The sequence below is a fragment of the Capra hircus genome, chromosome 13, assembly GCF_001704415.2.
Source record: "Capra hircus breed San Clemente chromosome 13, ASM170441v1, whole genome shotgun sequence".
In the NCBI taxonomy this organism is placed as follows: Eukaryota; Metazoa; Chordata; class Mammalia; order Artiodactyla; family Bovidae; genus Capra; species Capra hircus.
The window spans coordinates 39,059,773-39,073,227 of NC_030820.1; the positions used below are offsets into that span (position 1 = coordinate 39,059,773).

At 42.1% G+C, this 13,455-nt stretch overlaps 1 protein-coding gene across 1 annotated transcript in view; it reads left to right on the top strand.

The window, feature by feature from the left end:
• CFAP61 (cilia and flagella associated protein 61) overlaps nucleotides 1–13,455 on the top strand; it is a 243,028-nt gene that overhangs the window by 70,799 nt on the left and 158,774 nt on the right. Inside the window, exons 10-13 of the mRNA XM_018057258.1 lie at nucleotides 4,038–4,109; nucleotides 4,969–5,147; nucleotides 6,791–6,830; nucleotides 10,828–10,967. Of these exons, the coding sequence (XP_017912747.1) occupies nucleotides 4,038–4,109; nucleotides 4,969–5,147; nucleotides 6,791–6,830; nucleotides 10,828–10,967 (431 nt within the window). The remainder of the gene's footprint in view (nucleotides 1–4,037; nucleotides 4,110–4,968; nucleotides 5,148–6,790; nucleotides 6,831–10,827; nucleotides 10,968–13,455) is intronic.

Here is a 13,455-nt window from a genome sequence, read left to right on the forward strand (position 1 = left end):
TTCAGTCGTGTCCAACTCTTTGTGACCCTATGGACTGCAGCCTGCCAGGCTTCTCGAAATTAAAAAAAAGGAAAGAAAGAAAGTTACAAATCAAATTCAGAAAGTTATATCTAATAAGCCTACAAAGAGGTGAAGTGGAATTATAAAAATATACAATTAATCCAAGAGACAGCAAAGAAATTTTTTTCCCCTCTTAGTGTGGCAGTTTATTTTTTTAATATAAATTTATTTATTTTAATTGGAGGTTAATTACTTTACAATATTATATTGGTTTTGCCATACATCAACATGAATCCGCCACAGGTATACATGATGCTGGATGCTTGGGGCTGGTGCACTGAGAAATTTTTTTAAGAAAAGAAAAAGGGAATAAAGAACAGCTATGACAAATAGAAAACAAACAGCAAGATGATGGACTTAATCCTACACATATTAATAATTGCATTAAATGTAAATGGTCTTTTTGTTGTTGTACATATCCCAATTAAAGAACACGTAAAGCAGATATAGATTCAGTTAAAAAGCAAGACAGTTATATGTGGGTCACAAAAATGCACTTTGAGTAGACAGAATAGGTTCAAATGAAAAGCATTCATGTAGACACACCATGGTAACACTGATCAAAAGAAAACTAGAGTAGCTTCATTCATGTCAGACAAAGTGGATTTCAGAGGTGGGAATGTTACCAGGAACAACGAAAGTCAAGAGGACATAACAGTCTTAAGTATTTATGTACCTAATCATAGAACTTCACAAAACATGAAACAAAAACTGATAGAACTGCAAAGACAAATGAATAAATAAGCAACTATATTTGACAACTTCAGTATCCCTCCCTTGATCACAGATAGAATAAGTAGACAGAAAATTAATAGGAGTGTGGAAGATTTTAAGAACACTAATGACAATTAGACCTAATTTGCACTTAATAGAACACTCTACTGGAGAAGGCAATGGCACCCCACTCCAGTACTCTTGCCTGGAAAATCCCATGGACGAAGGAGCCTGGAAGGCTGAAGTCCATGGGGTCGCGAATAGTCGGACACGACTGAACGACTTCACTTTCACTTTTCACTTTCATGAATTGGAGAAGGAAATGGCAACCCACTCCAGTGTTCTTGCCTGGAGAATCCCAGGGACAGGGGAGCCTGGTGGGCTGCCGTCTATGGGGTCGCACAGAGTCGGACACAACTGAAGCGACTTAGCAGCAGCAGAACACTCTACCCAATTTGACCCAATTTGCACTTAATAGAGCACACGACCCAGTAGATACATCTTCCCACATCCATGTGGAATATTTACCTAGTTAGATCATATTCCAAGCTAGAAAATAAGTCTCAAGATATTTAAAGGATTCAAGTCGTCTAAAGTATGATCTTTCTCAACAGACAACGTTACAGGAAAATAAAACTTCAGATCAATAGCTCTCATGAACATTGATGGAAAAATTCAAATAGAAATCTTGTATTGAATTTGTGTATTAAAAGGACAATACATCATGACCAAGTAGGGTTTATTCTGGGTTACAAGGTTAGAAATACAATTATAAGAAGATCAATGAAAGTAGTTCACCATATTAACATTCTAACAAGGATTACCTGTATGATTATCTCTTAAATATTGGAAAAGTATTTGAAAAGTCACATTCATTCCTCAGAAAACTCTCAGAAAACTAGGAATAGAAGTTCTTCAATTTGATAGAGGTTATTTTTGAAAAGCATGTGGCTAGCATCCTCCTTAATGGTAAAAGACTGAACGCTTTTCCACCAAGGTCAGAAACAAGAATATCTGTTCATAATTCATAATTATTCTGGAGGTTCAAGCTGGTGAAAAAGACAAGAAAATACTTTAAAAAGCATCTAGATTGGAAAGGAAGGATTAAAACTATCTTCAATTTGCGGATAACATAGTCATCTAGCGGAGAAGGCAATGGCACCCCACTCCAGTACTCTTGCCTGGAAAATCCCAGGGACGGGGGAGCCTGGTGGGCTGCCGTCTATGGGGTTGCACAGAGTCAGACATGACTGAAGCGACTTAGCAGCAGCAGCATAGTCATCTAGAATCTATAAAACAGCCATAGAACTAATAAGTAATTTAATAAACTGCTAAATATATACAAAATTAATAGGCAAAGTTCAATTTTATCTATGCACAAGAGTAATGAACAATGAGAAATTTAAATAAATACTATTTACAATATAGCATGCTCAGTCACCTCTGACTCTTTGCAGCCCCATGGACTGTACCCCGCCAAGCTCCTCTGCCCATGGAGTTTTCTAGTCAAGAATACTGGAGTGGGTTGTTATTTCCTTCTCCAGGAGATCTTCCTGACCCAGGGACTGAACCTGTGTCTCTTGGGTCTCCTGCGTCGGCAGGCAGATTCATTACCACTGCACTACCTGGAAGCCCACCATTTACAGTAGATACATAAATCTGACAAAAGATGTTCAAAACCTGTATACTAAAAACTACAAAACATTTCTGAGAGAAATGAAGTAAGACCTAAATAGGTGGAGAAATATCCCGATACATAATTTTGAGGACTCGGTATTTTCAAGATGTCAGTTGATCAATGAAATCTCAGCCAAAACTAATTTTTGTCGCTGTTGTTCAGTCACTAAGTTGTGTTTGACTCTTTGTGACCCCATGTACTGTAGCACACCAGGCTTCCCTGTCCTTCACTATCTCCTGGGGTTTGTTCAAATTCATGTCCATTGAGTCGGTGATGCCACCCAACCATCTCATCCTCTATTGTCCCTTTCTCCTCTTGCCCTCAATCTTTCCCAGCCTCAGGGTCTTTTCCAATGAGCTGGCAGTTTGCATCAGGTGGCCAAAGTATTGGTGCTTCAGCATCAGTCCTTCTAGTGAATATTCAGGGTTGATTTCCTTTAGGATTGACTAGTTTGATCTCCCTTGGACTCTCAAGAGTCTTCTTCAGCACAATTCGAAAGCATCAGTTCTTTAGCACTCAGCCTTCTTTATGGTCCAACTCTTACATCCATACATGACTGTTGGAAAAACCATAGCTTTGACTGTATGGATCTTTGTAGGTAAAGTGATGTCTCTGCTTTTTTAATATGCTATCTAGGTTTGTCATAGCTTTCCTTCAAAGGAGCAAGCATCTTTTAATTTCATGGTTGCAGTCAATGCCCTCAGTGATTTTGGAGCCCAAGTGAAATGAAAACTGATTTCAAAATTCAGATGAAATTGAGAAGGACCTAGCACAGCCAAAGGAACTATGGAAAGGGAACAAGCTGTAGGACTAATGCCGCTGATTTCAAGATTTATTATAAGGTTCTTGTAACTGAGTTGGTGTGGTAATGATGTCAAGGTTAATAATAGATGAATCAAACAGAATAGATAATCCAGAAGTAGACTCAGCATACAATCTACACCGACAAAGCAGATCATTGTTTTCCTATGGTTGGCAGAGTGGCCCCGGGTTGGGGGGAGAGGCATGTAGAAACACATCACTTTTTATTGTGACGATATTTTTATGGGCACTATATAGGCTTCCCCAGTGGCTCAGTGGGTGAAGAAATCCGCCTGCAATGCAGGATACACAGGAAACACAGGTTCAATCCCTGCCTTGGGAAAATCCCCTGGAGGAGGAAATGGCAACCCATTCCAGTATTCTTGCCTGAAACATCCCATGGACAGAGGAGCCTGGCAGGCTACAGTCCATAGTGTTGCAAAGTCAGATACGACTGAAGTGACTGAGCATGCAGAGCAGTTAAAAACCCTAGTGCAGCTTTCAAAATACATAGAAAAATGAGAGTGAAGGAAGGATAAATATTAATAGCATCTGCAGAGAGTTGGGAGGTAACTGAGCATCTCTTCATCCACGTGTCCTGACTATATCCTCAATCAGACGAGGCAGGTGGTGCTCCTAGCCGCTTTGTGTGATAGAGGAAACTCGCTCACTTTGTGAAAGTCACACGGCTGGTAAGCAGCGAGGCCAGGATTTGACCAGAACTTGGGCTCTGAACCACTGCAGGTATTGATTAATTCTCACGTCTTGTCACTGTCATTTGCAGAGAAAAGGCACAGAAGCTGCAGTGGAGGAAGCTTTGTCACCAGTCACAAGTGAGAACACTGGTGAAGTGGAGGTAAGGCTTTCGAGGCCACTGGAGTGGTTGGTTCTCCCCCCCACGCCCATGCAGCTCACTCTTCTCCACCTGCACCCTTATGCCCTGTCTTCCCCAGGCCTCCCGCCTCCCTCTCCCAGTTCAGAGCTGCCTCCTTAGGACCTGCTCTGCAGGTCGCCCTTGATAACCCTTATTCCACTGAGATTAGGCCTTTTATTCTGTCTCCCTCGCACAGCTCGGTCCTAGAAGTTACACTTTCTACTTTGATAATTTGCAACCATTTCAGTAGATAGAATCTTTCTCCTCTTCCCATTGTCTAGAGAAGAGGCTCCTGATTTTCTTTATAGGTTTTTAGTGCTAATAATGATTTTAACTTTTATTATACTATGCACACCAAGGGGCTTCCCTGGTAGCTCAGATGTTAAAAGAATCTGCCTGCCACGCAGGAGACCCAGGTTTGGTCCCTGGGTTGGGAAGATCCTCTGGAGAAGGGAATGGAGAATTCCTGAAGAATTCCATGGATCCAGGCGGACTACAGTCCATGGGGTCGTGAAGAGTTGGACATGACATAGTAACTGACTCTTATACTTTCAACGTTCCCTCAGTGATGCAGTTAAAACATGGAGCCTGTATCAAAGGCCAACCGAGACCATTCATTTTCTGACCTACCCAGGAAAACTGGTTCCCAGCCTTACGAGTTTTGAAATCTCATTAAGAACATCTCCTTAAAGCCAGGCCTGGCTCGGGATGGTTTGTCTCAGGTGAGGCAGTCACATCTGTCCCGAACAGTGTTATGTAGAGATGAGGCAACCACTAGCCCATTAAGTTGCAGAGAATGAATGGGTTTCCCAGTTGGGTTTGTCCTCTCTCCTTGTTGCAGGACTCAGAAAAACTCAGTCAAGTGAGCAGTATGGTTTACATGGGTTACTACATCAGCCATAGAAGCTCATTGTCCCTCTCTCTGCCTGAGGACGCCAGCAGTTTCCGCCCCATCTACAAGGGCGCCTCCGCTGCCTTCTGCATCCAGCTGTTTTTTATTGACGAGAAGTATGAAGCAAGGCAAGTCCCGATCCCCAGCTTCTCTGCTGTGGAAAGAGCTTCTCCTGGCCTTGCTGGCCCGATACTTTCATCTCACAGAGTCAGGGGTTTCCAAGCCTGGCTTCCCATCCTCATTTCTGGGGAGTTTTTTTTAAAACTACAGATTCCTAGGCCCCATTTCCAGACTCCAGCCCATGAAATTCCAGGCTGCCCAGGGTCTGTGAGATCATACCTTCCCAAGCCACGTGCTGCTCCACATTCTCTAGAGTTTGCATTCCAGGGAGACTTTGGGTTTAGTTGGTCTAGAATCTTTTAGTTGCAAGTGACAGAAAATCCAACTGAAACTGGCTCTGGAAACATGAACAAAAACTGCCACATAGAAGAAAGCGTAATCCACTGGAGGGACTGATTTTCGGTGTGGCTTGACCTGAGATTTGGATAACCCAATCACAGACCAAGCTTCTCTCTACCCTTCAGCTCTGCTGGTCCCATCTTCAGAGGAGTGTCCCCACCTGGGGCCACAAGAAGTGGCCTCAGCGTTGCACTGCAGCCAGTGAGGAGGACAATGAGGTTTGGGCCCCCTCTCGAAGCTCCATTGGGCCTGGTTGGACTGTGTGCTCTTTCCTAAGCTGATGGCTGGGGCCAGTATATGAGGACAGCTTTGTCACTTTCCTCATGCTCCCCACTGACTCGGGGCTGGAGTCTCAATCTGAGACAGGGTTAATGCGACACCAAACAACAATCCAGGCTGGCTGCTGGAAGGAGGAGGCCTGGTGCTGGGCAGACACTCCCGTGTCCACTGCTTGCTGCCCCCTGAAGTCTGGATGTGGACCCCTGCCTTCCATACCTGAGAGTCCATACCCTCTTTGGGGTGCCCACCCACTCCACATTCTGTCCACAGAACAGTGCTGAAGAAGGAAGGATTGGCACATTTTCATAGACTGGAAGGTTCTGGAGTATCTTTGAGATGACCAAGAGTGCCACTGGCTACTCCCTTCTTAGAGGGTGTGTTTAATTACATCCCATTCTCCCAGCCTTGCTTAGAACCATGCTTTAACTTGGACTTTTTTTCCTCTTGAGTTTTCAATTTCTTTGAAATTGCAGTTCAACTGAAAGATTAAAAGGGGAAACCTTTTTATTCTAATTATATTACAGACATCTAAAAAGCCTGTAAAAAACCCTCCTAGATCTGTTGTGTATATTTATTTTCCCTTGCTCATGATAAGATAAGAAAAGTGCTTTTTGAATTTTCAAACAGAAATTCGATGACCCATTATGGTTCGCCTGCAAATAGGCATCTGCCGCTGGTCAGAAAATCTTTTGCATATAAAAAAGAAGATCAGAGTAGCTTAGAATATACCCGTGTCTCCCCACAGCTCCTCCAGAAAGGAAGGGAGGGATCCTGTTCACAAAAGGACTGTCTTGCTTTTTGAATGTGTAGAGACTATTAATTGCGATAATAGTATCTTGAACATATGCAAATGCTTTATTACTGATTTGAAGCTTCTGACTTCTGCAGTTGATTACTGTTCAGCTCGACACACATTCTGAGTAGTGATTGGCTAATCCTTGCCTAAGGGGGTGAGAGCCATGCATCTCTTGGAAGGTACACGGGTGCTGCATTTGCTTGGAGGTCAGTGACAGTTCTTATTGTCTGTTTACAGGTCACTGGACTTTATGAATTTTGTTTTCCATCTTTTCCGTGTAAGTACATGTTGAATTTTGAGTAATATAATTGGTTTTATGAGCTAGAAAAGTTATACAGAAGTAAGATACCATACTCATTATCCAAACATATCTGGTATGAATATTGAGGTGGGACCACTTCTCTGTTCTGAAAAAAAAAAAGTTGAATAATACATCATGAACTCTTCAAAGTAGGAAAATTGTCATTCTCAATAATTTTTCAGTCATGCTGTTTTAATATTCTTTCAATGCATAACTTCTTTTAGAGAGTATTTCGCTAGTGTTTTATTATCAATAGAATCAAATCATGGACAGAATGCTGGTGGCATCTGAAAATGTCAGGAGTTACAGTGAAGTTAGTCTTTTGTATGTCTTTATAGTTTGGGTTGGCTCAAAGATTTCTGACACCAGTATACTGTGTTTCTGAGGGTAAGAAGGTGGGAACTTGAGGTTGGTCTTCTGGTTGGCATCACCTGTCACGTGGGAGCCACTTGACCCTCTACTGTTGGTTGGTGATGACCCCAAGCAGACACCCAAGTGCAAACAAGATTCCCTGTCTCAGGGTGTCTGGGCTGCCACTTCCATTCTTGTTTCACGGTCATCAAGGGATAGAAATTCTGACCAACCTCTTGTTACCTTAATGGAGGGAAGAAAGTAAGGAAGGAAGACAATTTAGGTTCCTCCACTGGATTTTTATGGCTTTTTTCATGGTTGGCCTATCAGTTAAGTCAGGTCAACAACCACACTTCTTCAGCCAGCTAATATAGGCAAGATGTCTGTTGTTTTATTTTTCCTTGATGCTCTTTATACTGAGGCTAAAAAACCAAGGAGGCTTTAATTCTGTTGCATGAAAGCTATGTGATCATAGATTATATCTCCTCATTTTGTTAAGATCATGAAGCCTTGGTGCTGATGTTCTCCATGATCATTTTTTAAAATTAATTTTAAGGCATTTTGAAACTGGGAAACCTCTGTAGTGACCCTAAGAGAGGATTTGCAAAGCTGGCTTCCCTCAGAGATGCCCCAAAGTAAATTCACTAAGTTCACTTCATTGCTGTTTTAAAGTCCATGCAAAGACAGGTCTTTAGTATTATGAAAAAATGGCTTTAAAACCATAGAAGACATGTTTACTTTTTATTTATATATTTTTTGGCTCTTCCAGGCAGCATGTGGGATCTTAGTTCCCTCGCCAGGGATCAAACCCTCACCCACTACAGTGGACCCCTATGGGATCTTGACCATTGGATAGCCAGGGAAGTCCTACATGTTTACTTTTTAATTATTTCAGGATCTGGGAGACAGGAGCAAAATATCATCATTACTTCATCCTTAATCCTTCCCATCCACGATGAAGCGACTCATTAATGTCTCCTCCTCCCAGAGGAAGCCCCCGGGATGTGGCACTCAGTCCTTTTTTTCAGCTAGAGTATTTCGACAACTTGACTCACAAGTTCCCCAGAAGGAGCTGTTATTTTGCTAGAAGGAGGATAAGGTCAGAGAGTGACTCACTCCTTTGAGTTGCACGCGTGTCCCCAGGGTCTTGGATTAGCTCAGGCAATGCCTTCACAGGGTTCAGCAGGAGGCGAGATCCCACAGGGACAAATTAGCTCTGGGAAGAGCAAGCTGCTCTGCAGGCGCCTGGCAGAGGTTCTCGGGGGATATGCGGAGCAGAGACGGTCCACAGCAGCACTGTCCCACAGACACCAAGTTCCAAATGTTCCAGCAGATACATTATTGTTTTTTTTTTTCTTTTTTTAAATTTAAATTTATTTATTTTTAATTGGAGGATAATTGCTTTACCGTATTGTGTTGGTTTCTGCCAAACGTCCACATGAACCAGCAATGGCTATATGTATGCCCCTCCCTTGTGAACCTCCCTCCCCACTCCCACTCCAGCCCCCTGCTCTGTGTTGTCACAGAGCACCGGATTTGAGCTCCCTGAGTCATACAGCAAATTTTCAGTGGCTATCTAATTTTACATACAGTAATGTATATGTTTCAACGGTACTCTCTCAGTTCATCCCACCCTCTCCTTCCCTTGCTGTGTCCACAAGTCTGACCTCTGTGTATAGCAGACACATTATTAAGAAAAAAAAAAGACACAGATGACTTCAACTTTAATAATGTATTTTACTCAATGTACTATGCCCAAAAGTATGAAAAATTATTAAGGAGATCTTGAACATCCCTTTTCTCAGTTTTTAAAATCTGGTGTGTATTTTACACTTGGGGTACATTGCAGTACAAGTGCTAAACTGTCATCTGAAATCCTTGATCTCCTTTTAGGTTTCCTAAAATTTATACTTGTCATCAGAACTCCTTGATATGCTTTTAGATTTCCTAAGATTTATAGTTGAATGAATAGATTCATATACCCAGTTTTTCTAAACAGACATGCAACTTTTCCAAAAACAATTGAGTTTTTATTTTTTTTTCCTTACCATTATGCTTTATTGAAGGGTATAGAATGTCATTCCCTGTGCTATACTGTAAGGCCTTGTTGCTTATCTATTTGATATGTAATAGTTTGTGTCTCGGAAAAGGCAATGGCACCCTACTCCAGTACTCTTGCCTCCCATGGATGGAGGAGCCTGGTGGTCTACAGTCCATGGGGTCATGAAGAGCAGGACACGACTGAGTGACTTCACTTTCACTTTTCACTTTCATGCATTGGAGAAGGAAATGGCAACGCACTCCAGTGTTCTTGCCTGGAGAATCCCAGGGACGGAGGAGCCTGGTGGGCTGCCGTCTATGGGGTCACACAGTCAGACACGACTGAAGCGACTTAGCAGCAGCAGCAGCAGCAGTTTGTGTCTACTGACCCCGAACTCTTACTCCACACCTCCCTCACTCCCCCTCCCCTCTGCAACCATAAGCTTGTTTTCTATGTCTGTGAGTCTGTTTCTTTTTATAAATAAGTTCATTTGTATCATGTTTTTAGATTCCACATCTATGTGATTATATGGTATTTGCCTTTCTCTGTCTGAATTACTTCAGTTAGTATGATAATATCTAGGTCTATCCATGTAGCTGCAAATGGGATTATTTCATTCTTTTTTATGGCTGAGTAATATTCCATCTGTGTGTGTGTGTGTGTGTGTGTATACATATATACACACATCTTCTTTCCCATTCATCTGTCGATGGACATTTAGGTTGCTTCCATGTCCTGGGTGCATGTACCTTTTTGAGGTGTAGTTTTCTCCAGGAATGGGATTTCTGGGTCATACGGTAGTTCTATTTTTATTTTTTTTGAGGAACCTTCATCCTGCTCTCCATAGTGGCTGCCTCAGTGTACATTCCCACCAACAATGTAGGAGGGTTCCCAAGTATCAATTTTGAAATTTAAATTTAGATTAATCAAAATGAAATAAAAGTAACAATTGGGTTCCCCGGTCACACTAGCCAGGTTCCAAACACTCGGTGGCCAGAAGCAGCTCCTGGCCAGCACGTTGGATTGTGCAGATACAGGTCAGGACACGCAAATCTCATTGCCCAGGTTAACCTGCCCTTAGATCTCCTCACCCAAGTAAGATCACATCCTGATAAAATACACAGACATCCATGCCTGTGTAATCACAGGACTTTGGAGCTGAAAAGGCCTGAAGCACCACCCTCTCACCTCATAGAGGCAGGCGCCACGACTGGCGCAGCATCACTTGGTAAACCCAGGCCTTTGCCATGACAGTGCACTGCTTCATTCACTCCTGGATGCAAGTGAATTTGCAAACGCAAACGTCCTTAGTTTAAAACTCTACTTCCAGAAAAAACCTGCTGTGTCAAATGGCTTCCATTGTTCACAATATTCTTTTATGTAGGTTTCAGTCAAACACCAGAAATTTTCTCCATATTCTTACAGTTGTTTATCTCCCTGAATTTTCTGATTATTTTCCAGATGATAGGAACGTTTAACTCGAATACCATCTCCTTCACACATTTCACTCCTCTTTTCTTTGGTGTTTTGCAGCAGGAGTGTGTTTGGTGATTAATGATTTCTGGTTTCCAATCACACCAGGACAAGGACTTCTGCATCGTTTCTGTGCCGCATCTCACCCCTGAGTTTGTCCTCATCCAGAGCTTCGTGAAGGTGGTTCCCTTCAACAACTGCACCCTAGAGCAGGACCTGTACGTCTTCCATCGGGCAGGGTTGCTCAAGTAAGCAGATGCTTGGTGGGCCAAAAGACAGTCCATGAAGTTACAAAAGGAACATGGAAAAGGAACTCCCTGCCATTTTAATTTAATAACTTATTTTTAAAATCGTCTTCTTGACGGAGGGCTTCATCAGGTGATTTTTACCAGTCTATTTAGGGAAAGAGTCATAGTGGCAAATTGCTAGTCCAGTCAGATATTAAAGCATAATCCAACTCTAAAATAATCAAATCAATGTCATTCGACCGTTTCTATGGGTAGAGCAAGCTAACACAAGAAAGAGTCCCACCACAGACCCCGAGAGAGTAAAAATTGAATGTGTGTGTGTTTAAAGGTATATAGATGAATGTATATGATGGCATTTGTGTCACAGTGGTGGGAAAAGAAAGAATTATTCTGTAAGTGATGGGATAAAACAAGAACAGAAATATTCTTCATATTCTCCAGTAAAATAAATTCCCACGTGATTGAAGAGTTCAGTGTAAATATTGCAATAGGTCCAAATTAGAAACTGTGTCTACAGTACTAGGTTCTGGGAAAGATTCTGAGAATACAGCAGTGAGCAACCTATTGATGTGTCCCCTGTCCTTTCAAAGCTCATAAACACTCAAGTAAAAGTAAACCTGCAGCCGTGACGGGGATACGAGCCATGGGTCTGAGGGACCACGGAGACGTGTCACTAGAAAAATCAACCCAGTCAGAGGAAGCCCATGGGGAGTATGAGTGCAGACTAATCCTTACCATGTCTCAGGATGGGGAAGGTCTTTTTAGAACATGCAAGAAAAAAAATCAAGATTTGTTTTTAATCTGATATACATAAGAGACATTCTAGAAAAGTCCACAGGACTTTATTAACCTTATGTGCCTTTGGGAAGCAAGACAGGGATGTGGGGGTGTACATGGCAGTGTATTCTTTGCTTTATATCTGTGGGCTCTGTTTGATTTTTTTCATTAATAAATTATATTTTCTAGAGCAGTTTTAGGCCCATAGCACCGTTTGTACCATCGATGAACCTATAGGGACTCACCATCATCAACCAGAGTCCACAGTTTACATGAAGCCTTGCTCATCAGTTACACCTTCTATCAGTTCAATTCAGTTCAGTCACTCTGTCATGTCTAACTCTTTGTGACCTCATGGACTGCAACACGCCAGGCTTCTCTGTCCATCACCAACTCCCAGAGCTTGCTCAAACTCATGTCCATCAAGTCGGTGATGCCATCCAACCACCTCATCCTCTGTCATCCCCTTCTTCTCCTGTCTTCAGTCTTTCCTGACGTTAGAGTATTTCCCAGGTCCTTCGCATCAGGTGGCCAAATTATTGGAGCTTCAGCTTTAGCATCAGCCCTTCCAATGAATATTCAGGACTGATTTAGGATGGACTGGTTGGATCTCCTTGCAGTCCAAGACTCTCAAGAGTCTTCTCCAACACCACAGTTCAATAGCATCAGTTCTTTGGCACTCAGCTTTCTTTATGGTCCAACTCTCATATCCATACATAACTATTAGAAAAACCGTAGCTTTGACTAGACAGATCTTTGTTGGCAAAGTAATGTCTGCTTTTTAATATGCTATCTAGTTTGGTCATAGCTTTCTTCCCAAGGAGCAAGCGTCTTTTAATTTCATGGCTGCAGCCACCATCTGCGGTGATTTTGGAGTCCAGGAGAATAAAGTCTCACTGTTTCCATTGTTTTCCCATCTATTTGCCATGAAGTGATGGTACCAGATGCCATGATCTTTGTTTTCTGAATGTTGAGTTTTAAGCCAGCTTTTCACTCTCCTCTTTCACTTTCATCAAGAGGCTCTTCAGTTCCTCTTCTATTTCTGCCATAAGGGTGGTGCCATCTGCATATCTAAGGTTATTGATATTTCTCCCAGCAATCTTGATTCCAGCTTGTGCTTCATCCAGCCCAGCATTTCTCATGATGTACTCTGCACATAAGTTAAATAAGCAGGGTGACAATATACAGCCTTGACATACTCCTTTCCCAATTTGGAACCAGTCCATTGTTCCATGTCCAGTTCTAACTGTTTCCTCTTGACCTTCATACAGATTTCTCAGGAGACAGGTAAGGTGGTCTGGTATTCCCATCTTTTTAATAATTTTTCAGTTTATTGTGATCCACACAGTGAAAGACTTTAGCATAGTCAATGAAGCAGAAGTATATATTTTCTGAAATTCTCTTGCTTTTTCTTTGATCCAACGGATGTTGGGAATCTGATCTCTGGTTCCTCTGCCTTTTCTAAATTCAGCTTGAACATCTGGAAGGTCACGGTTCACATACTGTTGAGGCCTGATTGGAGAATTTTGAGCATTACATTGCTAGCGTGTGAGATGAGTGCAATTGTGTGGTAGTTTGAACATTCTTTGGGATTGGAATGAAAACTGACCTTTTCCAGTCCCGTGGCCACTGCTGATGGGTCTGGTCAAATGTGTAATGATGTGTCCTCCATTATAATTTCATATAGAGTAGTTTCTAAAACTCCTGTGTA